Source organism: Ruditapes philippinarum, unplaced genomic scaffold, assembly GCF_026571515.1.
Source record: "Ruditapes philippinarum isolate M1 unplaced genomic scaffold, ASM2657151v2 ctg224_1_1_1_1, whole genome shotgun sequence".
NCBI lineage: Eukaryota > Metazoa > Mollusca > Bivalvia > Venerida > Veneridae > Ruditapes > Ruditapes philippinarum.
Genome location: NW_026864086.1, coordinates 469115 through 493252, shown reverse-complemented (window position 1 = coordinate 493252; position 24138 = coordinate 469115). Strand labels below are relative to the sequence as shown.

The following is a 24138-nucleotide window of genomic DNA, read 5'->3' as shown; positions in this document are numbered from 1 at the left end:
CTTGAGGAACAACCATATTTTAAAATAGACATTTTTACATTGCGATATTTCTTATATATCGTTCATAGGAACATGTGACATGAAATACAACATTGTTTCCGGCCGAAGGCTGGTCTGTTTTCAGTTTGACTACCTGTAGAACTGAATTAAAGAAGGTTTTCACAGTTCTTTAACTTTCTAGTTAACTTTCTCACATATTTAGGTTCTATTTAACCATTCTTCCTTCTTGCATTCATATCTCATTACATTTTCTAGTGAACAGTTTATTTTACGTAAGAACTTACTGAGTTTTTTCAACACACACGATCTGGGTTTTAAATTGTGTCCAAAATAACAAGCATAATATCAGAACTTATTTGGTACCCTTAGTTCATGTACAATAGATGTATATTATATTATATGATTTCTGATGTGTTCAATTGATAGATCCCTACTCTGACCTTTCATTTGTATAAAATAGATTTAACCACAAACATTGACATGTGCTCTTAACAATTATGTTGTGGTGAAATTCTTTTTGTATCCACTAATCTGATAATTAGAATTGCACAGGTCAGGGATCTATGCACTGATATAATGTTTACAATTTTTATATATTGTTTGCATTTTAATCAAATATTTATAAAAAGAATAGCCTTGCCGACTTTTTATATATTGGTGATAGAAATTGAGTTCACATACCGAAACACGGTCGACAGGTTTGTTTAGAAACACATCTTAAAGATTTTCATTTATCAAGATTTATAACCCTACAAGAAACTATTATGCCATTGTTATGCAAGCTATGCTAACATTTCTATATGACTTTGCATGGAAAACTAAGAACTATCATATTATAGTTAACCAGTTTTACTTTGGCTGATTATCTATTTTTAAAGATACTTCATGTTTAAAAGTAGGGACTGTCGAATTAGGGTAAAAAGTCATTTTTAATTTTCTGAGAACGTCTTTACACATTAAAGATCTATAAAAGTTATTATTTGTTTTTCTGTCATATAGACAATATTGTAAATTAAGTATTAGTGTTTATATTAGTTTTTAGTTAATAAAACAAGCCTTTTCATGGAAAACTTTTCCGTTTTAATAAAATTCATTTATTATCCTTAGTGCCCATGTTTATATAATTATATATTGTGCAACAGATAGTATTTTTGAAAAGCTATATTTTGCTGTGTAATCATCAAGAATTTTGTTGCCAACAATTGAGGCAACTTTGTTAAATATATAACAAAATATAAATAGAAAGCAGTTTCATTTCATAAGTTAACAATACTCTAATCATGAAAACAAAATAAAGTTTTGAGACAAGCATTTTTGGTTACCTCTCAAAAGAATGTTGACATAAATGTATAACACCTTGCACAATCTCTAGGTTGATTGGTACATTAAAATGTTGTTTTAATTTAAATTTCAATATGTTATAGCTTATGCTTCGAGGACTTTTTTTGGATAAGGTAACGTATAGTATACAGAAAATCTACATTGTATGAAGGCATGGGATGGGTTTATTAGGGTTCTTCCGAGTAAACTTCTTTAAGTGGTCATTCTCCTTGTCAAACAAACCTATTCTTTGGTATTCACATGGTTAACATTTTTTTTATTCGAATCATACATGTAAATTATTGAGAAACATATTTCGATTTTTACACACATGACACTGATTATCTTAAACATTTTTTCAAGTATATTAACAACAAGAGCACCGCTAGGCGGAGCATTACATGCCCGAAAGTGTGTTTTTTTAGTAAGGATGAAGCATTTGTTAGACATGAGAATTAAATAAAGTATTACTTCCTTCAAATAGCAATCCTATGAAGTTTGAATATTGTGGGCCAAATGGAACTTAAGTTACGCTCCGAAAATTGTTTTCAGTGTTAAGGTAATAGTGACCTTAAACTTTGACCTTGTGAGCATTATTCATTCTATTAAGGTAAAAGTGACCTTGAACTTCGACCCTGTGACCCCAAAATCAATAGGCGTCTTCTACCCAATATGGACAATCATCCTATGAAGTTTGGACACTGTGGGCCAAATAGAACATAAGTTATGCTCCGGAAACTGTTTTCAGTTTTAAGGTAATAGTAACCTTGACCTTTGATCTTGTAACCCCAAAATCAATAGGGGTCTTGTACCCAATATGGACAATCATACTATGAAGTTTGAACACTGTGGGCCAAATAGAACATAAGTTATGCTCCGGAAACTGTTTTCAGTTTTAAGGTAACAGTTACCTTGACCTTTGATCTTGTAACCCCAAAATCAATAGGCGTCTTGTACCCAATATGGACAATCATACTATGAAGTTTGAACACTGTGGGTCAAATGGAACATAAGTTACGCTCCAGAAACTGTTTTCAGTTTTAAGGTAATAGTGACCTTGACCTTTGACCTTGTGACCCCAAAATCAAGAGGGGTCTTCTACCCAATATAGACAATCATCCTATGAAGTTTGAATATTGTGGGCCAAATGGAATATAAGTTATGCTCCAGAAACCAAATCGGTAACGGACGGACGGACAGACGGACGGACGTTCTAAAGGGACAGTAATAATGTGGCTACTCTATTGTTCTCTCTTTTGTTCTTTTTAGCCACACAAATGAAAATAGCCACATAAAAGCATCACGGAATGAATGACATCAAAGAGAAAGAACAGTTACCTATTGTCCCTCTAGCCACATTATTACTGTCTCGTGAGAGCAGACAGACAGACGGAGGGACGGACCCCAGGGGGTATAACATAATATGCCCGAAATTTTTACGGGCATATAAAAATGAACCATGTATTTATCATGTGTATTGTTTATAGAAAAAGTAGCATTATACGATATATATTTTTATTTTGAAAAGTCATTTAAATAAATGACTTATATAAACAGTCCGCTTATGAGTAAAGCCAAATATTTTGTATGAACAGTCATCACTCAAACAATTCTTCTCTAAGCTGGCCACATAGAACTATTTTTGTACTACTTCATGATAGTTGTCTCTCTTACTCGAATTTGAATATTCTCATCTTTCCTGATAAGTTATCTAATGTTACAACCAGTTTGGTCATTTCTTTATTAAAAGACATTGCTAATGGATAAGATTCTTTATGTTTCCCTAGAATGTGAGCTTTCATAGATTGTCCATTTGGATTAAGTAGTTGAATACTATTTTCGCTGTAATTTGCGACATAAACATTCGCTTGTGAGTCTGTAATAACAGACCACGGATATTCAATTTTGTGTTGGAAAATTACATTCCCAGACATGTCAGTGCAAAGTAACATATGCATACTGTGTGATGAAATAAGGATATGTCTAAGCTGAGAATCAACATAGACGTTGTGTGTATTCTCTATATATTTTCTCTCAATTCTGCTCAAATCGATACAATCAGCATCTTTACCATCAATCGTTATTTTTCTTATGACGGTTTCTGACGTAGACAGTGTTAATAAACGTTTGGTCTTTTTGTCATAGGCAATCAGGTCCGGTTTTGAACATGTCAATTCTCTTAAATACATCATATGATTTTGTTGAATCTGCATTATAATTATTTTGTTTATTGATGGCAAGGCAACAGCAAACTTATCATTCTCAATTGCTGTTACTGATGTAGGAGAGGGACATTGGTATGTTGATACAGGTGAACCGTCGCCTGTTTTGTAAGCTACTAGTTTAGAAGTGCGTTCAAAAGAAACTACGATGTAATTGCCAACCCAAAGACAGTATCTAGGCTGACTTTCATTCAAATTAACTTCACGTTCCAAATTCAGTTTCCTACTCGTAAATGCTTTGCGTTGTGGAAACGAAGGCAAAATAGGCTCTTTTCTCATTTCTCTGATCTGATAAAGTCCATCAATCTTTCCTAATACTTCTTGTAGTGGACAAGCTTCTAAAAGAGTAGGTAATACTCTGCTTGATTGCTGTCTTAGATTTATGAATGTTTCCTCGTATTCTATAACTTTTTTACCCATTTCTCTTTCAAGAAGAAATGCATGTATCGCTGTTCCATATGTTCTAGCTTTCTTAATTTTTTCATCACAATACTTGATATCCCCTTTCAGTTTTTCGGCAGATTCTTTCTGTAAAGAACTAGCTTTTGATAATGAGTGTTTCCTCCATGTTATTCCCAACATGACTCTCGTTTCAAGTTTGCTATAGGCGGCATCAAGTTTTTCCTTAAAATTCGTCAAGCAGGCCTTTGCTTCTTTTTCTTTTTTATTCGTGCTTTCTAAATATGTAGTTTCGTGCTTAATCAGCTTTCCAACGTAACTGTCAATCGTAATAAGTCTCTTTTCAAGACAAGTTTCTATGCACTCTTCCTTTTCTTTTATTTCATCTATCAGGGATACCATATCTTCACATTTTCTATGTGTAACAATCGCACATTCATTGCAGCAAAGCTGATCATGATCTTTACATAGATACTTTACATCTTCGGTACTGTGAGTTGAACATTTGGATAGATTTGCTAAATATTCGAATTCTGAAAGATCTACGGCTTTTGACTCATTAATTTCAATCAATTTATGATTTGATAATACTTTATTTTTCCTATGATGTCTTTTACAATCTTCACACAGTTTTTCAGAACAATCATAACAATAAACAATAGCTTCAACCTTGATATCCTCCCTTAAGCACGCCTCACAATCATTTTCTTTTGGATTCATCGCCAACTTTCTTTCTTTTAAAATCGAAAGTAGAGTAAAGTTAATCGGAAAATTCTCCACCCACTTTTCAACCGATTTAAACCTGACTTTATCTGTTTTCGTGTCAGCTCTACAAACTGGACATAACAAAGTTTGTGAATCCTGTGTAATCTTCAGAATATAACCTTTTAAACATTCCTGACAGAATGAATGTAAACACGGTAATGTTCTAGGTGTGTCATATATCTCCAAACAAATACTGCAGTAAAAATGTTCATCACGTACCAAAACTTGATCTGATCAATGTCGCCATTTATATCAGTTTTAAAGGGGAAGAACTGCGATTATTAGGCCAAAAATATAATTATGTTTGTTTCCCCTTCCAGACCCATTAAAATTAAGGTTTTTTTTATATGTGTGCATAATAATAAATACTCTGCAAACATGTATAATGAACTATTAAAATTAATTTATTAAGTGCAATAGTATATGTACATGCATTACCATAGTTAATGATTTGTGACTATTGTGTTTAGTTGAGCTCATATCAATAACATTGTCCTCATGGTTTTTAAATTTTTGTGATTTATGGAATATTATTATTATTAATAAGGCATGTAAAGTTTAAACCGCTTTTTATGATTTCCAGAGTATTTTAAGTATTGTTTACCTTAACCTTTTCCCTCATATAGACGTGTTTTACAGCTTTTTGTCTCCCCCTCTTTTTGAGGCATCAACCAGTGAAAAAATGCCCTATTTGGGCACCAAACACTGGTTTTCTTTGAGAAATGTTGTTAAAAAAAGTTACCACTTTTTCGGCGCGGCCCACCATCAAAATGATACACAAGGGGGTTGCCAAAAAGGGGGATGTGCCCCCTTCTGTTTGGGGAGTTTGAAGGGGGGCGGAGTCCCCCTCATCGCAAAGCAAATTTTGGAAATGTGACAGGCTAAAATGGCCTCAGGTGGTCGATCTTAAGATGATGTGTAACCAACGCTGAAAAGCCTTTTACTCTATCTCATCGCATTGAGAAGTTGCAGCACTTTGAAATCATTTTTGATGGAAAAAACAATGCAAAATAGTGATTTTTCGGAATTTTGAGACGTCCCCCAGTTGCCATGGTAACAGGAAATTTAAGATTGAGCATGTTGTTACAGAGGTTCTAGTTCAGTGAACATGTGTGCCAAGTTTCATCAGTATTGAAGCATTCTGCATAGTTTTAAAGCAGATGGAACTTCGCCATATGAACACATCTGCGGATGTTTCAAAATTCTAAATTTTACCAGTTCATGTTAAATGTTGAATTCTGCTTAAGCCGGTGCTAGGGGGCGTGGACGGTAACTTGCACTTTCCAGTACCGTCCATGAACAGGCTCAATCAAACCGAGCCTGCAACATTTTCAATTTTGACGTGTTGGGCTTTCTTTAGGGATTCTGTATTTATCTATTTTGTAACATGAGCCTTTTAAATAAAGCGGCCATTTTTCACAATATGCTCATGGGGTAAAAGGTTTATTAACCAAAATATAACACAAAACAACAATTTTTCACCAAAATTAGGTGTTACGCCACGAGTTAACATGGAAAATCTAGATTTTGTGTAATTCCAAGGTTTTTCATCATTTTTTGTTAACTTTTCCCTCATATAGACGTGTTTTGATGTTTTTTGTCCCCCCTTTTGAGACCTTAACCAGTGAAAAAAATTGGGTCCCAAACACTGTGGGGATGTGCTCCCTTCTGTTTGGGGGGTTTGAAGGGGGCGGAGTCCCCCCTCATCGCTAAGCAAATTTTGGAAATGTGACAGGCTAAAATGGCCTCAGGTCGATCTTAAGGTGACGTGTAACCAACGCTGAAAAGCCTTTTACTCTATCTCATCGCATTGAGAAGTTGCAGCACTTTGAAATCAGTTTTGATGGGAAAAAAGCAATGCAAAATAGTGATTTTTCGCAATTTAAGATTGAGCATGTTGTTACAGAGGTTATGTTTCAGTGAACATTTCATCAGTATTGAAGCATTTTGCATAGGTTTATAGCAGTTGGTTCTTGTAACAGGAGCTTTTTCAATAAAACGGCCATTTACACGTGTTTTGACGGTTTTTTGTCCCCCCCCCCCACTTTGAGGCCTCAAATAGTGAAAAAATGCCCTATTTGGGCCCCAAACACTGTTTTTCGTTTGAGAAATGTTGTTGAAAAAGTGATCACTTTTTCGGCGCGGTCCCCCATCAAAATGATAAATCACGGGGTTGCCAGAAAGGAGATGTGCCCCCTTCTGTTTGGGGGTTTGAAGGGGGCTGAGTCCCCTTCAACGCCAAGCAAATGTTGGAAATGTGACAGGCTAAAAATGGCCTCAGGTCGATCTTAAGGTGACGTGTAACCAACGCTGAAAAGCCTTTTACTCTATCTCATCGCATTGAGAAGTTGCAGCACTTTGAAATCAGTTTTGATGGGAAAAAAAAACAATGCAAAATAGTGATTTTTCGCAATTTTGAGACGTCCCCCCGTTGCCATGGTAACAGGAGCCTTTTAAATAAAACGGCCATTTTTCACAATATGCTCATGGGGTAAAAGGTTTATTAAACAAAATTTAACACAAAACAACAATTTTTCACCAAAATTTGGTGTTAGGCCACGAGTTAACATGGAAAATCTAGATTTTGGATAATTCCACGGTTTTTCATAATTTTTTGTTAACTTTTCCCTCATATACACGTGTTTTGACGGTTTTTTGCCCCCCCCCCCCCCACATGAGGCCTCAACCAGTGAAAAAATGCCCTATTTGGGCCCCAAACACTGTTTTTTGTTTGAGAAATTTTGTATAAAAAAGTGACCACTTTTTCGGCGCGGTCCCCCATAAAATAATACATCAGGGGGTTGCCAGAAGGGGGATGTGCCCGCTTCTGTTTGGGGAGTTTGAAGGGGGGCGGAGTCCCCCTCATCGCAAAGCAAATTTTGGAAATGTGACAGACTAAAAATGGCCTCAGGTCGATTTTTAGGTGACGTGTAACCCACGCTGAAAAGCCTTTTACTCTATCTCATCGCATTGAGAAGTTGCAGCACTTTGAAATCAGTTTTGATGCAAAAACAATGCAAAATAGTGATTTTTCGCAATTTTAAGACGTCACCCTGTTACCATGGTAACAGGAAATTTAAGATTGAGCATGTTGTTACAAAGGTTATAGTTCAGTGAACATGTGTGCCAAGTTTCATCAGTATTGAAGCATTTTGCATAGTTTTTATAGCAGTTGGAACTTGTAACAGGAGCATTTTCAATAAAACGGCCATTTTTCACAATATGCTCATGGGGTAAAAGGTTAATTAAAAAAAATTGACACAAAACAACAATTTTTCACGAAAATTAGGTGTTAGGCCACGAGTTAACACGGAAAAACTCGATTTTGGGTAATTCCACGCTGCTTTTTCATAATTTTTTTGTAACTTTAGCCGCCTCCGTGGTCGAGGGGTTAGAGTCGATGACTTCTAATCCAGTTACCTCTCTGGCGTGGGTTCGATCCCCGGGAGATGCTTTGGTAGTTTAGCGCGGAGGAAGGTAGTCTAGTACTGGTGTAACTCTCTAGGAACGATGGTTAGGAAACTACCCGCCTATATGACTGAAATACTGTTGGAAAAAGGCGTAAAATGAAACGAACAAACAAACAAAAATGTTAACTTTTCCCTCATATACACGTGTTTTGACGGTTTTTGTCCCCCCATTTTGAGGCCTCAACCAGTGAAAAAATGCCCTATTTAGGCCCCAAATACTCTTTTTCGTTTGAGAAATGTTGTTAAAAAAGTGACCACTTTTTCGGCGCGGTCCCCCATCAAAATGATACATCAGGGGGTTGCCAGAAGGGGGATCGATAGTATCATATCTTTTTTCTCTCAAGTAATAAATAAATAAATGATCTCACATTCTATTACATTTTTCTATTATAATTTGCAGGATAATAACAACACACTGGAGAGAGAAGAGTGTTTTGTATTTGTTGTGTTGATGTAAACACTTAGTTCCATAAACTGGTAAGTGTGATATATTGTTGTAAATGTATATAAGTGTTTTATGATATTGTATGATAAAATGCTTGATGTTAATTAAAAGCCACTGGAATGATTATGATTGTTTGCTTTATGCAATTCAAGAAAGAATGTTAAATGTTATATTTATTTAGAATGTGTTAATTATGTATTTTCAGAGTGTGGTTAAATGTGTTATAATAAACGCTGAAAACATGAAGATTGATTGTCTATTGATGTCTAAGATACATGCTGTGCCAACAGAAATAAAACATTCAGAACCTACCAAATCCTTGACTTTTTATTCACCTTATTATCGATAAATTTTAAAGGAGTTACAATATGCCCGATGGTAAATTTATAAGAAGTATCGTAGACAAAAATGTAACCAAATTTATTGTTGTAAATGGCTCGATTATGACTTTTTGATCAAATTAATATTAGTGCTTTTTTCAATGTAGGAATTGAATATATTAGTAATAGCAACTGATTGAACATCAAGACTTGATTTTATTTGAGCTCCTATTTTGCAGGGTTTGTCCCTTTTCAATCAATTTTTAAATTCCATTTAAATCAAGATTGCAATTACATGTAGTTTATTTCAGAGAAAATCGAATTTGGCCTGTGTTTTGATATAACATACTTGTATGTCACATTTCAACACATTTAGTGAAATCAGTTATCCAGTTACTGTACTCAGTGGAAACCAATATTTTACAGAAAAATTCCTGAAAAAGGGTATAATTCTTCCAATAATGATTTAATTGCAATGGAAATCATTTACAACTTGCATTGTGGTATAACATACTTTCATGCCAAATATAAACAGATACATTGAAAATCTTTAAAAATTTATTCTCCTGAAACCCAAAATTTCATTTACAATTGGCTTAACCCATTACTTCATATACACGCCTTTTAACGCCTTTTTCACCCCACCCCCTTTTTGTTGTCTCAAATGATGAAAAAATGCCTTATTTAGGCCCCAAACACTTGTTTTTGTTTAAGTAATGTTGTTAAAAAAAGTGACCTCTTTTTCGGCGCGGCCCCCCAACCAAAAGATACATCAGGGGGTTGCCAGAAGGGGGATGTGCCCCCTTCTGTTTGGGGGGTTTGAAGGGGGGCGGAGTCCCCCTCATCGCCAAGAAAATTTTGGACTTGTGAGAGGCTGTAAATGACCCCAGATTGATCATAAGGTAACGTGTAACCAACGCTGAAAAGCATTTGACTCTATCTCAATCCATTGAGAAGTTGCAGCACTTTGAAGTCAATTTTGATGGAAAAAAAACAACGCAAAATAGTGATTTTTGGCAATTTTGAGATGTCCCCTCGTTGCCATGGTAACAGAAAATTTAAGCCTGAGCATGTTGTTGCAAGGGCAATCAGGTCCAGTCAACATTTGTGCCAAATTTGATTAGTGTTGAAGCAGTTTTTATAGTATTATAGCAATTTGAACTTGTAACGGGAGACTTTTCAATGAAAACAGCCATTTTTCACAAAATGCTCATGAAGTAATGGGTTAAAAAGGGGCATAATACTTCCAGAAATACGTCGCAGCGAAGATTGAACCTGACATGTGTTTTAATGAATTTGAAACATACTTACATCTATATTATTATTACAATCACTAAAATAATTTGGTTCTGATGGTGCATTCAAGAAGATGATGCAATTTGTAACGTAAAATAATAAAAAGAAAACAACAAATCGCAATCAGGAAAAGAGGCATGAGATCTCGAACCTCTGGCGGATATTTTCCTTGGGCTAGAGCTTTTTGACTTATACCGCTGTAACAACTAATCTCCAAATTATTGCTATGGCTAATTTGGAACGGAATCAAACCAATGGTAACCTGACGGAAAGCTGCAGAAAATAGTGTTTTTTTTTACGAAAATTCAAAGACTTTACATACAGAGAGAACAAATGGACAACCGAAAAGGAGACCATACCAGGCGTGCCTCTTGAGTCTATTTTTTGGCAAGAGCTTTTGTGTCTTATATTGCCGTAACTTTCAAACTAATGTTATTGCTAATTGCAACAGATTTTTACTGTCAGTGAGCTGTAGAAAATAACGTTTTTTTTTGTTGTTTTTTTTTAAGGAAAATTCGAACACTTTAAGTCTTTATATACAGAAAGAAAAGAACAAATCACAAAACGAAAAACTGTCCATGCCATGCGAGTCTGTGGCGGCTATTTTCCTTGGACTAGAGCTTTTGTGCCTTATATTGCCATGAAAACGAACCTTCAAACTATTGTTGTGGTCAATACGCTACGGAATAAAATAAAACGGTTTCTGCCGGTGAGCTTTTGAAAATAGTGCTTTTTACTAAAATTCAAAGACTTTATATAGAGGAAGAGAAAAAGAGACCACGCCATGCGGGCCTGTTCTTATTGCTGGTTTGCAACGGATTCAGACCGCTGATAAACTTGATTTGTTATTTCTGTAAAGTCTTAGATCGACAGATAATTTGAATTTTCCAATGATCATTTATTTGTTCATTTGTTTATAATTTTCATATAGTTATGCATGTTAATCAAGTATTTATAAATATAATTGTCTACTGACTACGTAGACGTTGGTGTTATTAATTGCGTTCACTTACTGATTCACTACAGGTTTATTTCGAAACACATATATAAGAAAGGCTACTTAATATTTGTTTCTGATTTTCATTGTTTTTCAGTATTTCCCTCTGTACGTGTGACACATCCGTGGGTTTATTATACCAATCAAACGTTCTCATTTATAAACTTCCTTTACAAATTTCGCTTAGATTAAACATGAATTGTTTTTAAGTAATTCTTTTTACAATCTAAAATGGTATATTTCGTCTCCAAACCTTAAGCTGCGTGTGCCGAATTTTTATATGTTTTAAGACCATATGCTGCTAATTGATATCCTAAAATTGATTTCTTGATTGGACTTTACGTTGCACTGACACTGTAAAGGTCATATGGCGACTTTCAAGTTTTACTGGCTTAGTGCCTCAGGTGCACCTCTTCATGCATTTTTTCAGGCTCGTACTGGCACCCGAGTAGAATCACCGATGCTCCGATAATTGGCTCGATAGCTTTCTCACAAAAGAAAATTTAAAGTCTCTATCGGAATTCGAACCCACAGCGGTGAAGGGCAAATGATTTGAAACCAACGACCTTTACCATTCGGCCATGGACGCCCCTTCATCTGAGCTAATAGCAGACATAAGTCAACAGCTTTTCACATTCATGCAATTCTTTTATTGTCAGCTTCTACTATACCGAATTTCCAGATTACACAATGTCAGAGCTATGAATAAAAAAAGAGGAAGTTATGACGTGATTCACTAAAGTTGATTTTTCCATAAGTTCACATTTTCATGAGATTTTCAGAGACCATTTATGACACGAGGAAATTTATCATGCTTCATGAAATTTGTAGCGGTAATCGAAAGAAGTTATGAAAAAGAGGTTGCACAAATGTAAAACAAAAAACAACAAATATTAAAAAGATGTATATTATTCTCGGTAATGAATGAAATTGTAAACCCACTCGGTTATGTTATAAAACATGGCGGAAATTGGTCATCTTCTTATCCCTCTGTAATTTAAGTCTCTGCATGACAATGTATAATAATGGATATTTAAAATGAATAATTATAATAATGAATCATCATGCATAAATGCTGTTTGTTTCATACTTATCTTATGACACCCCCATTCATAGAGATTTGACACAAATGACGGCTTGAAAATGGACTTTACACTGACTGAGAAAATGATTTGCTTATTGCTTATCTTATAAGCTATGTATAATCATATTTAAATATGACATTTTATGTTCAATGTGACATTGGTAGAAACTACTGGGAAAAAAGCTGTTTTTTCAAAATGGTTCTTAGTGCATATATTGATATTCCACGGTATTTTCCCTGCGATAATGTGTAACATATTTCCGTCAGTAATGTACAAGGAATGCTTTATTGTCTCAAGCAAAAGATACTGGAAAATGCATTCTGGACACTTACGATAAATCTTTGAAACACCTACAGCATCATTGAACAAGATATTTATCATAAAGTATTCCGAGGGTCAAAGGAAATGAAATGTTGCTGATATAGAAAAGTTTATATCACATAATAGTGTACCTCCCGAATTAAATTGCATATTTCATCTCTTGAATCATTTTTTTTATTTAGGAAGATCATATACATGTATGTGTTTAATAATGCTACATAAGGAATTCAAACCATGTTTTTTAAACGACTAATAAAAAAAGCGCTGAACACACATTAATATACGTCGTAAAGGTAGAGCAAAATGTAAACAAAGTAGAAATTTGACTTCAATCGACTACAATACAAATAACTAAACAATTATATTTACAAATGTATATCAATTACCAAATAGCACAGGTAGCAAAATATATTTCACCTAATATATGGCAAATGAGAAACTTTTTAAAAACTGTAACAATTAAGGTACCACAAAAAAAGTTCATAAAAATACATGTATACATGATAGCATTATGGGACCCAAATAGGCCTTAAAAATGAAATAATCCCTCTAACACTAATTATCAAGACAAACACTTGTTATTAAAATTGAAGGTCAGTTATTTGCTTCTTGTCAAATTTCTGAAAACAGGGACATAAAAGACAAGGGCATGCAACGCACCATGATTAGGAAATATTTCTAGGTCGTTAATAAGATGTAAATGACAACCAGCCATAATCAATACTAAATATATTAGTTAAATACTTTTATATGTTTGTCATATATACAAATGCCAATTTTTGTGTCGGTTAAATGATAAAATATATCTAATTGCAAGTTAGTTATACTGTTATAAACAATAATAAAAGCAGAGATCGATTGTGCATAAGATGTCATGAATGAATTTTATGTTTACATTTGTAATCAGCTAAGCTTTAATTACTATTTTTTTCTGAGTTTAATAGTTTCATTTTCAAAAGCAGGCAATCAATATGTGAGAATTCAAATTCCCTGTTTGAGTCTGTACCTGGAAAATAACGAGGACTGACTTGTTGCTTTAAATCACTACAATAGTCTTCAAACATTGTATTTACATTCTTGAAAAATGCCACCTCCTTTTTGAAAGTGTCACCTTCTTCCCTGATTTGTCTTTTTATTCGACTCACAGCAAAATTATATAACGCGTAATCTAAGTAAAGAAAATCTTTAATATTCAAAATATCTGTTTCGGATAAAGTATTTCGTCTAGACGTTGTAATTGTTACATGTTTCCGTAGATAAAGAATATCTCCGATGCTCCAGTTAAGTAATCTTTTCATCAAGACAAGTGATTCATCAAAGAGCTCATTTACAACAATAAGCTGGAAATCGGTATCCAATTGCTTTATATATTCATTTATCTCATTGACGGATGTATTTCTTAAATGATCGGGAAACAGGTGTATGGGGAACCCAAAATCCACTGCCATTCTGTTATTGGTCATTGAGTTCCTTGGATCGGTTGGTTCATAGAGAAGAGGGTTTCTGGAATATGTTGATAATGGTTTTAATCCTTGGAGTTGAAGTATGTACTTAGGTTCAAAGAAGTATATAGCTGACTGGAATCGAGAAATAGGATCTCTTACGGCGCCAATATAAACAGTATCTTTTGGGAAAATTGCTTTGAAAAAGTTTCTATTATATATCACGTGATGACACAATATGTCATAAGGCTGCGATTTTGGCGGTGGCAGAATATTTTTGTTTGTTAAAGATTCCACTTCACTGATAACCCCTCTTGTGTGTGTGTACCGGAGGTTTGGTAACACAAACGTCAGATTTCTGATGTGTCCAAACTTAAGAAATATTTGTTTAAGCGTTGCGCTCCCTGTTCTATGAACCTTTACAAATGCTATATGACGAACTTCATGTTTAGCTGTATTATTTTCTGTAATTGGATGACCGCTCTGAAGTTGACGTTTTCTAACAAAAATATCGTCCATCAGTTTGGGTCTTAAACCAATATCATTGTATGAAACTTGAGATATTATATGTTTCACAAGCACATACATCAAAGTTCCAATTATCGATCCGGTAATCATCTGTGCCCTTAAAGAGTAAACAATTGTAAAAAGTTTAAGCAAAAATATATCTGACCCTGAAAATATTATCAAACGACTGTTCACCGTCATATGTATGCATCCAGCAACTATTCCATGCACAAGGGGACCTATCTCTGTTGTACACTGATGCTAAGTGTTAAAGGCACATATGGTCTCAGAAACACTGAATATATTCTTCTTTAGAAAGGGAAAAATGAGTTTTATATCATTGAACTAATGTTTTTAGAACATATAAGATTTTTATCAACTGAAGAAAGTAGCACTGAACTTGAACTTGTTTACAATAAAATGATCGAATTGCGAGTTAAGTAGTATTTTGATTTCCCGTATACTACATCACTTTATATTCCTGTAATGAGTACCATAAACGCAAAAGAAGGAAAAAAAGATGGTTCAGGTAAAAGGCCAATAAGTAACTATTTGGAATCTATAACAGGACACCGAAAAAAAAAAAAAAAAAAAAAACCATATAAAAACCTTTAAGTATTTCTAGAATACTAACCACTTTCGGTTTCAGTAATTTGAAGGGTAATATTTGAACATATATACACTGGCATGTTATTTCTGTCAATGACATTTATTTGTATATTTCATATTTTTCAAATCTTTTATAAGCATATGAAAGAAAGAAAAAATATTGTAGAAATAGAATGAGAGATAATATATCACATTACATAATAAAGAACCATTTTGTAATATATCTTAAGCTTGATTTTAATGTTCATGAAAATACGCTCTTTTTTCTACCAATCTTTTTATCCTAAAGAATTACATTATATAAGAATCTAGACAAAAGGTGATCCCTCGGAAGCATTATTCACAACAAATTGCATGAAAATTGCAGACTCGGTTTGATTGAGTCTGTACATGAGAGAAAATGAAAAAGTGCAACATCCCTCACGCCCCAAGCACCAGCTTAAGTGGTACTCAATTTTAACACTTTAAAGTATGGAGTCAATGATTATGAATGACCAGAAAATATAACATCACTGAAGTCCACACCTTGTTGTTAGAGGGATCAATGCAAAAGATGCACGAATGATAAGTTGGTACGTTTGAGTAGTATAGGGGTCTCGTTTACTACTCGTTTGAAAAAGAGTTTCGCATTATGTCTCAGAAATGCTTTTATTTTTATTTATTAACAGTTTTTAATGTTAGTTGTTCTGCTATAGTTTTCAAAAAGTAACTCATTGTTAGAATGACTGAACATTTTTTTTCATCTATTGCTGTGTGGCAACATTTATAGTGAATTAGTATTTTTTATGAAAGTCAAAATTGTACTTTGTTTATATTTTGCTACTTATATTACAAACTTTTCTATATTTATTGCTACGTTCTTCAGATGATATCATAGGTATTTAAAACAAAAGTTCATTTGCATTTTTTTCTTTTGTTTTACGACGCACAAGCACAGTTAAGGAAGGTCACATTGTGCTGAAACCGGAAAATGATTTTGGCTAACCTCTGGAAGCAACACCAGTGGACAAATCTTTTGCAAATAAGCATATTTAGGTCAAATGAATGGTACTGTAATTTGGATAAATATGAATCATTTGTCACCTTCATCGAAAAGTACAGATGTCCGTGACATGACCGACCGATTTATTTTCATGATGGATGTTGTTAAACATTTAAGACACATCTGTTTCCTTTACTTTTTCTAATTCAATGTTGTAAATTCATGGATTAATTGTATGTTTGTGGCGTTCAAGCTTTTGAAAAACAATGGAGAATTTATCTTGATTAAAGAGTATGTAACATATTCCATGAAATTGCGTGTTGATGCTAGAAATCACGCACTTGACATGACTGAAAATTGTTTGTTTGTCCGAAATAAAAACAAAAGAACAAGGACACGTTTTGTTTTATATAATATGAAAACCATGCATGTACATTTGCCCCGAGAGATTTGCAGCAGCTGTTTGCTAGTCAGTAAATATTTGCAGTAAAAACCTTTTACATACAATCAACTTACTGACTATGAAATGAAGAAGACATGAACATTTAATATATTCTGAATAAATAGATTTAATTTATAACTGATCTGCGCAATACTTAATATGGCAGCATTTATTGTTCTGCAATATATTGAAGTTTAAATTCCTCCTTGCATACCTAGAATGTAATCTTAAATGGAATGTTGATCACATTAAAAAGAATTTCATGAGTTTATCTGCAGGTTATTAATTCTGTAATGTCACTGTCGCCTCCAAAGTAAAATAAAGAGAAATAAAGAATCCCTACAAAGCGCACAACACGATAATATTTAAAATGTTGCAGACTCGGTTTGATTGAGTCTGTTCATGGATAGTACTGGAAAGTGCAAGTTACCGTCCATGCCCATAGCACCGGCTTAAGCAGTATTCAACATTTAACATGAACTTGTAATATTTGAAATTTTATACATCCGCAGGTGTGTTCATACGGCGGTTATGATAAAATACTCATAATCCCATTGTATCCTAGGCAATGCTTTAAAAAATGTAGAGACTACCAAACTATTGGCAAAACTTATAAGAAACCTTAGATTATTTTTTTATTTAGGATAATTACTTGGAACATGTCTATTTCCAAACTGCTTATTATGTATGAAATACAATATATATACATTGTATATAAGGGAGGTACACGTTTAGGTTATTTAAAAAAAGCTTGTAATGAAGTTGCTTGCAAAGCAAAAACAAAATAAAAAAAAAAAAAAAAAAAAAAAAAAAAAAAAAACAAACAAACAAACAAACAAAAAGCAAACTAAAAAACAGCAGATAAAGTTGTGAGATAATGGAAAGCTTTGATTTAAGATAATAGCGGTAGAACTTTTACTGACTCGGCAATAAAATGTATTCAGAATATTAGTTAATGATATGAAAAAACAAAAAACAAATGACATGAAAACATAACAATTTGTAAGTTCAAAAGGATTGTATATGGACAATGTGTCAATTATATTTCACAAAACAGAGGGTTTTACATACAAACACTTTGTTTATTTGGGTTTAACGGCATCACTGACACATTACTCGTCATATCACACCTAACACTATAATGAGTAGGTCTAAAAAGAGCTGGAATAATCAATTAGGTAAATATTAAATAAAAGTTTACCACCTTTATATAACCGATTAGGGTTTTAAATACATTTGAGGCAAAAAAATTCTAAGTGAATTGAGTAGATGAAATCTATCAAGAACATGTGCAAGATCATGGCATTATAGAAGGGAATGTTTGACAGTAAAGTAAAGAATCCATTGCAGGATACCTAAAATGGAGCAGTGTAATAACGCACTTTGGGAAATTTCAACCCTGAAGTGCGTTAAACAGGTACATATGCATTTTTTACATCAGACAAACGACCGCACTTTGGGTTCTTCAAAATAATTTTCATTATGTTTAAAATGATATACTGTAGTCAAATCCAATGGTAAACAGAATTCAAGGTATTTAATATACGAAAAACATGTGCCCTGAATTATAGTAGAATCAATAGGGATTTAATTAGGTCTTGATCAGTAAGTGAAGAACTTTCATCAAATAAAGAATTTGTATCAATTATTAAGCTACAAATATATATTTATATTTTAAAAGAATGTATACCTTTCAGTAACTCCATTGTTTTTAGCTAATTGCATTTATTTACACATTTTATAGAAATATGATAGACTTTGCATAGACAAAAGTATAAATTCTGGGAAATATTCGTAAGACATTTCAGTAAAAAATTTGCATGATAATATGTTGAAAGAGCCATTTATTTAGCCAAATGTGACAAATAAGTAATTTGACTAGGTGTAGATGCGGCTTTAAGTAGAAGAACGTACAGGCAGTACTAACAAGATCATAAACTATTTAAGTAGTCGTACATTAAAAGCCTGTAAAATTCTCACTGGAAGTATAGAGGGGATTGTGGGGAATCGATCCCCCAAGGGTTAAAATAATGTTTTATAGGCTCATTATGCTTTTATTTGTTTTTCTTAAAAGCTTTTTTACTTTGATGTTCTTCTATAATATCCAAAAATACACATTGGCCAATTACTTGAACCATCTTTTTCATCTGTTGCTTTTTGGCAAGAATGGGTACAGTTTTAGTGAATAGAATAAGTATTTTATATGGAAGGCAAATACTACATTGTTTTGATTACTTTTATGACAAACAATTTCACATTTATCGCATCTTTATTCAAGTAACAAGCAGTAACAAGTCAGTACTCAGTTTTTAAGCAGAACTCTCAGTTAACAGCTTCAGACCTCTAGAACCCAAAGTGCGTTGATATGTAGCATATTTACGCACGTTGGGGTCAATTTTTCGATTTTGACCTCGAAGTGCGTTGGACCCCAAAGTGCGATGCGAAGTTTAAAACTCACTTTGGGGTCGGACCCCAAAGTCCGTTGGACCCCAAAGTGCGGTGTTACAGAGCATCACCTTCTGTTAAAAGATCCGAATGTATAGTTTTAGTATGTGCAATTTTTCATCTTAGTAGAACAACTTGATATTGACGGTTAAGGTGAGATGGAGATGATAATTTGTCAAAACTAGCGTTGATATCATGAAGTATGTTAAATGGAGTTTTGTTCAAATTTGATTTCATTTCAGATGAAATAAAATTATTTATTGAGGATTTAAAATCTTATTTAGTAGCGCTAAATTTACTGGTAGAGAATTTAAGGATTATTTAGCCAAAGCATCATCTTTTATTTTCTAGTATTCCTTTATGGCTTGGGATTCAACAGAAGTTGACTGACTTAGTTTACAAATATCATGAAATTGCAAAAGGGTTCCTTTGTCATTCATTATGATATAACCGGACTATAATTGACAATAACGCGTGTAGTCTGAAAAAATACAAATGTCTTATCATAATGCTGTGAAATGTATGACAATGCTAATTTAAGGCTTTCGGTTCAGCAGTAATTATAGATGGATTATAAGGTAGACGAAGTCTAGAAGTAAAACGACGGCTGCACCTACTTTGCAACCATACAAACCCCAATGAGAACGTAACAAATAATTAAGTTCGGTCAAGTGCAACATATTAGTTCATGAATTTTTGGACATTAATCTTGTATAGACTACATTGACCGGTGATAAAAGTATAATCAGTATTAACAAAGAATTTTTATGAATCTTAAGGGGATAAGTCATATATTTAGTAATAGGATTTCTTTCCCAAACTTATGTCTTCATAAATTTAGACATTCCGTGATTAAGTAAGAAGATTGCATATTGCCCTTTAGATCGTATACATATTTGTACTTTAAAATTGCACCATTAGCATGTTGTTTTGCCGTAGTTCAAATCTATACAAGCTGCTGTAAGATGCATTTCCTTTTTATGCCTTATTTCATTTTGCTTATTTTTCGCCCCAGCGGTAATTTGTAACACATTGCCGGTATTTACGTGTTTTCAATGCGATAAGGGTAAAAATGCTCACAAAATCAGAGTTGTCTTGAAGATCGTTCAGCATGATATCATTGTTTTGTTTGTGATATTTTTAGTTCCTTGCATTTTATCGTCACGTCAACGTTGTTTGCGCTGTTTGGAGCCTAGTATATTCAGTGATATAATTATTATACTGCCTCAAAGATCGTTCAGGAAGAAATTATTGTTGTGTTTGGGGAAGATTTAGTTCCTTATATTTAAATTTTTCTTTCGACGTCTTATTTGTGAAATGCAGGTCTTATAATCTCTGGGTTCTTGTCAGAACCCATTTTAGCCCGACTTTCTTATGGAAAAAGAAAGAACAACTATCGATACAGTCATGTTGTGGTACATTAAATTAATGTCAAATGTTTGCATTTTGCTTGATTTTTTTATGATAATTGGCTGAAACTTTGTTATTTATAAATTGATGTCTTTCATACGTTAACACAGCAATCATTTGGACAAGACCATCAAATAGATTAAATTGTTTATGACTTTCATTCACAAATGACATTGACCTTGAAGGTCAATCTTTTGAATTTTGCTTAACTTTTGCTACAGTTGGCTATTATTTTTTATTAAATTGTCTTCATTGTTGATAATATCTGCCTTAAGGTCAACGTTTTAAAGAAGATCAAACATATTTGACCTTGCCTTATAAATGACCTTGTCTGTCAAATTATTGTAATTTCACAGTTCTTTGATACAATTGACTATAACAGTAAATAATGAACGCATGGGCTATATACTTAGGCGAAGTAATCTTTTGGACAAGATATTGGAGAAGTTGAATTAACCTCACCTTGACCTTAATGTGACATTGCCTCAAAAGGTAAAATTAGAGAATTGTGTACTATTGGGCATATCTATGTTATTAATCAATGGTTTCTTTTATTAATATTGGACAAAACAACACTAATATAAAATGTTATGTTAAGTAATTGGAATATGACCTTGTCCGTCAAGGTCAAATGATAAGTTTAAATTTAGCTTAGATTGTCATAACTTTGTTATAGATTTACAGATATGATTTACTCGGACAAAACAACCCTGATCTGCAAAAGACAGTTATCTTGTAAACACAATTACAAACTTGTTGCATATGTATATAAAATGCCTAAAAAATGATTGAAAAAATGATAAGGCGAAAACTCTTTGAATTATTGGATCAACGAATGATTGGTCAAGAGGCACATGTCATTACAGAATGAAATGTCTGATGCTGCTTTAAAACGACGTACACTTTCATGCTTTTAATTATTTTTATATTTTTATGTTTTACTACAGCAGGTGTCAAGTTCCAATTTTTGAGCTGTAAAAAGTTACTTCATATTTCACTTCAGTATTTTTTCATGTGTGTCCCCACTACAGGGAGGGGGTATTTAGATTTACCCTTGTCTGTTCGTCCGTCCGTTCTCATGTTGTGTCGCACGTAGCTCAAAAAGTATTTGACCTAGAGTCATGAAACTTTACAGGAATGTTAGTCAGCATGTGCAGTTTTGCACCTGAGGTTTTGCTTGCGGTTTTATTCTGTTTTGTCAGAGTTATTGCCCTTGACCCAGTGAAAATTTGCAATTTGTGTTGTGCTTAGCTCAAAAACTATTTTACCTAAAGCCATGAAACTTAATATGAAAGTTGGTGAGCATGTGTAGTTTTGTACTTTGGGGTTCGCTAGTGGATTTATCCTTTATTTTTAGAGTTATTTCCCTAGAATTAATAAAAAAATGCAAATTTCAAATTTGGTCGTGTATAGCTCAAAAAGTTTTTTAACCCAAAGTCATGAAACTTTAAAGTAACGTTGGTTGGCATGTGTAGTTGTGCACTTGATTCTGGATCTATTCAGTTTTTGAAGAGTATTTGCCCTTGGCTTAGTAAAAAATTGTTAATTTTCAATTTGTGTCATGTGTAGCCCAAAATAATATTTGACCTAGAGTCATAAGTTTGACAAAACAGTAAAGTGTGGGGGCACCTTTGTCCTATGGACACATTTCTAGTTTTTTTTTCTTGTCCACAGTGATTCCGGCTAGCTAGTGTCGGAGATTGAATACCGCTTAAACCGGTGCTATGAATCATGAGAGACGTTGCACTGTTTAATATTATCTTTCATAAACAGACTCAATCAAACCGAGCTTCCAATTGTTGTATTCATTGCTTTAGAGGGATCACCGGTTTTGACATCATTAAATACAACCTGGAACTGTCAGTTAGAATTGTCAAAGATGCAGTTGCCATAGGGAATATATGAAACCATTGAAAAACTTTTACAATACAATGTTAAGGACAGGTCCCAATATTATTCTTGTAATTAACTGACAACAGAGTATTTGGCCGGTTTACATTTTTCAATAAATACAGCAATCTGAAAACGCTGTAAGATATATACACTGGGAAGTACATTAATCAATAAAAAATACAAATCAATGAAAACAAATATAAAAAAAAAACAACAGCTTTTATCAATTAGATTGTCCTTAGGAATCATAAACAAGGATATGATGGCATAATTATGTAAAGAGAACATAGCACACACTGTATGAAAATTACCATTTGATTTCTTGATTTCTGGAGCACGTCATTTTATAGCAAGGATTATCACAGTATATATAGTTACAAAACAAGTCTACTTTTGTTACCGCATGAGTGGTTCGAGCTCTCAAGTAAGGTACAGTGATCGGAAGTAACACGTGCTTGTAATCTCGAGACAGGGTAACATTGATTAGTTTACGCTGGCAAAACAGGGTACAATAATGTCGTTTATCTACTTTAATTGATTATTTACATTTTGTAATAATATTTAGGCATTTTATTGTATCTTTGTTTTAATACAAAGTGTTTTCGTCATGCATGATGAATATTGTTTATATATATTGATGTATCATTTAAAGCAACCGTATTTCTTGATTATTAAAAAAAAGAAAATCTGACCATTTATTTTTGCATATTTAAAAAATAAATGTAACATTGAAATATATAAAAATTGCATGTACCTTACTAAGCGAAAATTCATTGTAAAATAAGTCACTCTTAAAATAATCCTTTTACACTAGATGAAATCAAATATTATCTACTCGATTTGTTCACCGATCTTTTCATCATGTCCGTTAGAACAAAAATCATCAGTTTTTGGCTTGTTTATGTCATACATACTCTCTGCTAAAAGAATAACTTTAACGGTTTTATATTTTATTTGAATTAAACATTGATTCACAACAAATGAAATGGTAATAGATTGTATAAGGATACTTAAGTATAGTTGAAAGGTCTATTCAGTGAAAATATGTAACAGTTTGCGGCTCAGAATCTACACTTGACAAACACAACATCTCCACATCCGTATATTAATTCTCAAAGTATGGTCAGTTACAATTATTTTTACAAAATACTTTAGATTCTTTACGTCAAATAATGAATTTGTGTTTATTTTGTGATTTTTAAATCTCATTTGCAAAAGACAAAAATAAAGAAACAGATGTTTATAGATGTTTTTAAAAAGTATAGATTTGCGACAGAAACTAGTTTTTTTCATGTATACTATAGATATTGTTTAGTTCTATTTCGTTACAAATTTCCTTAAAGAATTACATAATTGTCTGCAGCTGTGTGTGATTTCGGATTTTTCATATTTCTATTGGCAAGATCTTACGCCATTTAATGTTTTTTTTTCATCTTGCTGGTAAATAAGAAACATGCGTAAACAAAAATGCGTCATTGCAAATCAAGGATATAATATATCTTACATTTCAAAATATAAGAGTGCAATTGTGTCTCGATTTAGTATTTAAGGTAATTATATTATTATTAAAGATTGTAACTATCATGGCATCTAGGTTTTTTTTTTTTTATTTTCTTCCATTTTTTGAAATAATTAACAATAATTAAATTTTTGAGCAATAATGGATCGAAGTGGTTAAAAGGATGTGAGATCAAATATTCTTAAAAGGATATAAGTTTAATTTAAAGACGTTTGTTAATGAAATTAATTTTTAAAGGTAAATAATTGT

General features: G+C 33.1%; 2 protein-coding genes across 2 annotated transcripts; both read right to left on the bottom strand.

The window, feature by feature from the left end:
* Positions 1 to 2757: 2757 nt before the first annotated feature.
* On the bottom strand, positions 2758 to 5374 carry LOC132724383 (uncharacterized). Its single transcript, XM_060709236.1, has 2 exons — positions 5344 to 5374; positions 2758 to 4936 (listed from the first exon to the last, which is right to left on the bottom strand). Exons 1-2 carry the CDS (start codon positions 5372 to 5374, stop codon positions 2991 to 2993), a joined length of 1977 nt encoding a protein of 658 aa, XP_060565219.1. The 3' UTR covers positions 2758 to 2990.
* Positions 5375 to 13352: 7978 nt separating this feature from the next.
* On the bottom strand, positions 13353 to 23586 carry LOC132724379 (galactosylceramide sulfotransferase-like). Its single transcript, XM_060709231.1, has 2 exons — positions 23125 to 23586; positions 13353 to 14707 (listed from the first exon to the last, which is right to left on the bottom strand). The coding sequence occupies exons 1-2, from the start codon at positions 23142 to 23144 to the stop codon at positions 13555 to 13557; spliced, it is 1173 nt and encodes a 390-aa protein (XP_060565214.1). The 5' UTR covers positions 23145 to 23586; the 3' UTR covers positions 13353 to 13554.
* Between the last annotated feature and the right edge of the window lie 552 nt (positions 23587 to 24138).

Coding starts and splice junctions, on each gene's coding strand:
- LOC132724383 (XM_060709236.1), bottom strand. CDS start 5,374: ATGCCTCAAAAAGAGGGGGAGACAAAAAGCT. Junction 4,937..5,343: donor AGAGGGGGAGACAAAAAGCT/GTAAAACACGTC, acceptor GACATTGATCAG/ATCAAGTTTTGGTACGTGAT.
- LOC132724379 (XM_060709231.1), bottom strand. CDS start 23,144: ATGAATTTTCGCTTAGTAAG. Junction 14,708..23,124: donor ATGAATTTTCGCTTAGTAAG/GTACATGCAATT, acceptor TTACTCTTTAAG/GGCACAGATGATTACCGGAT.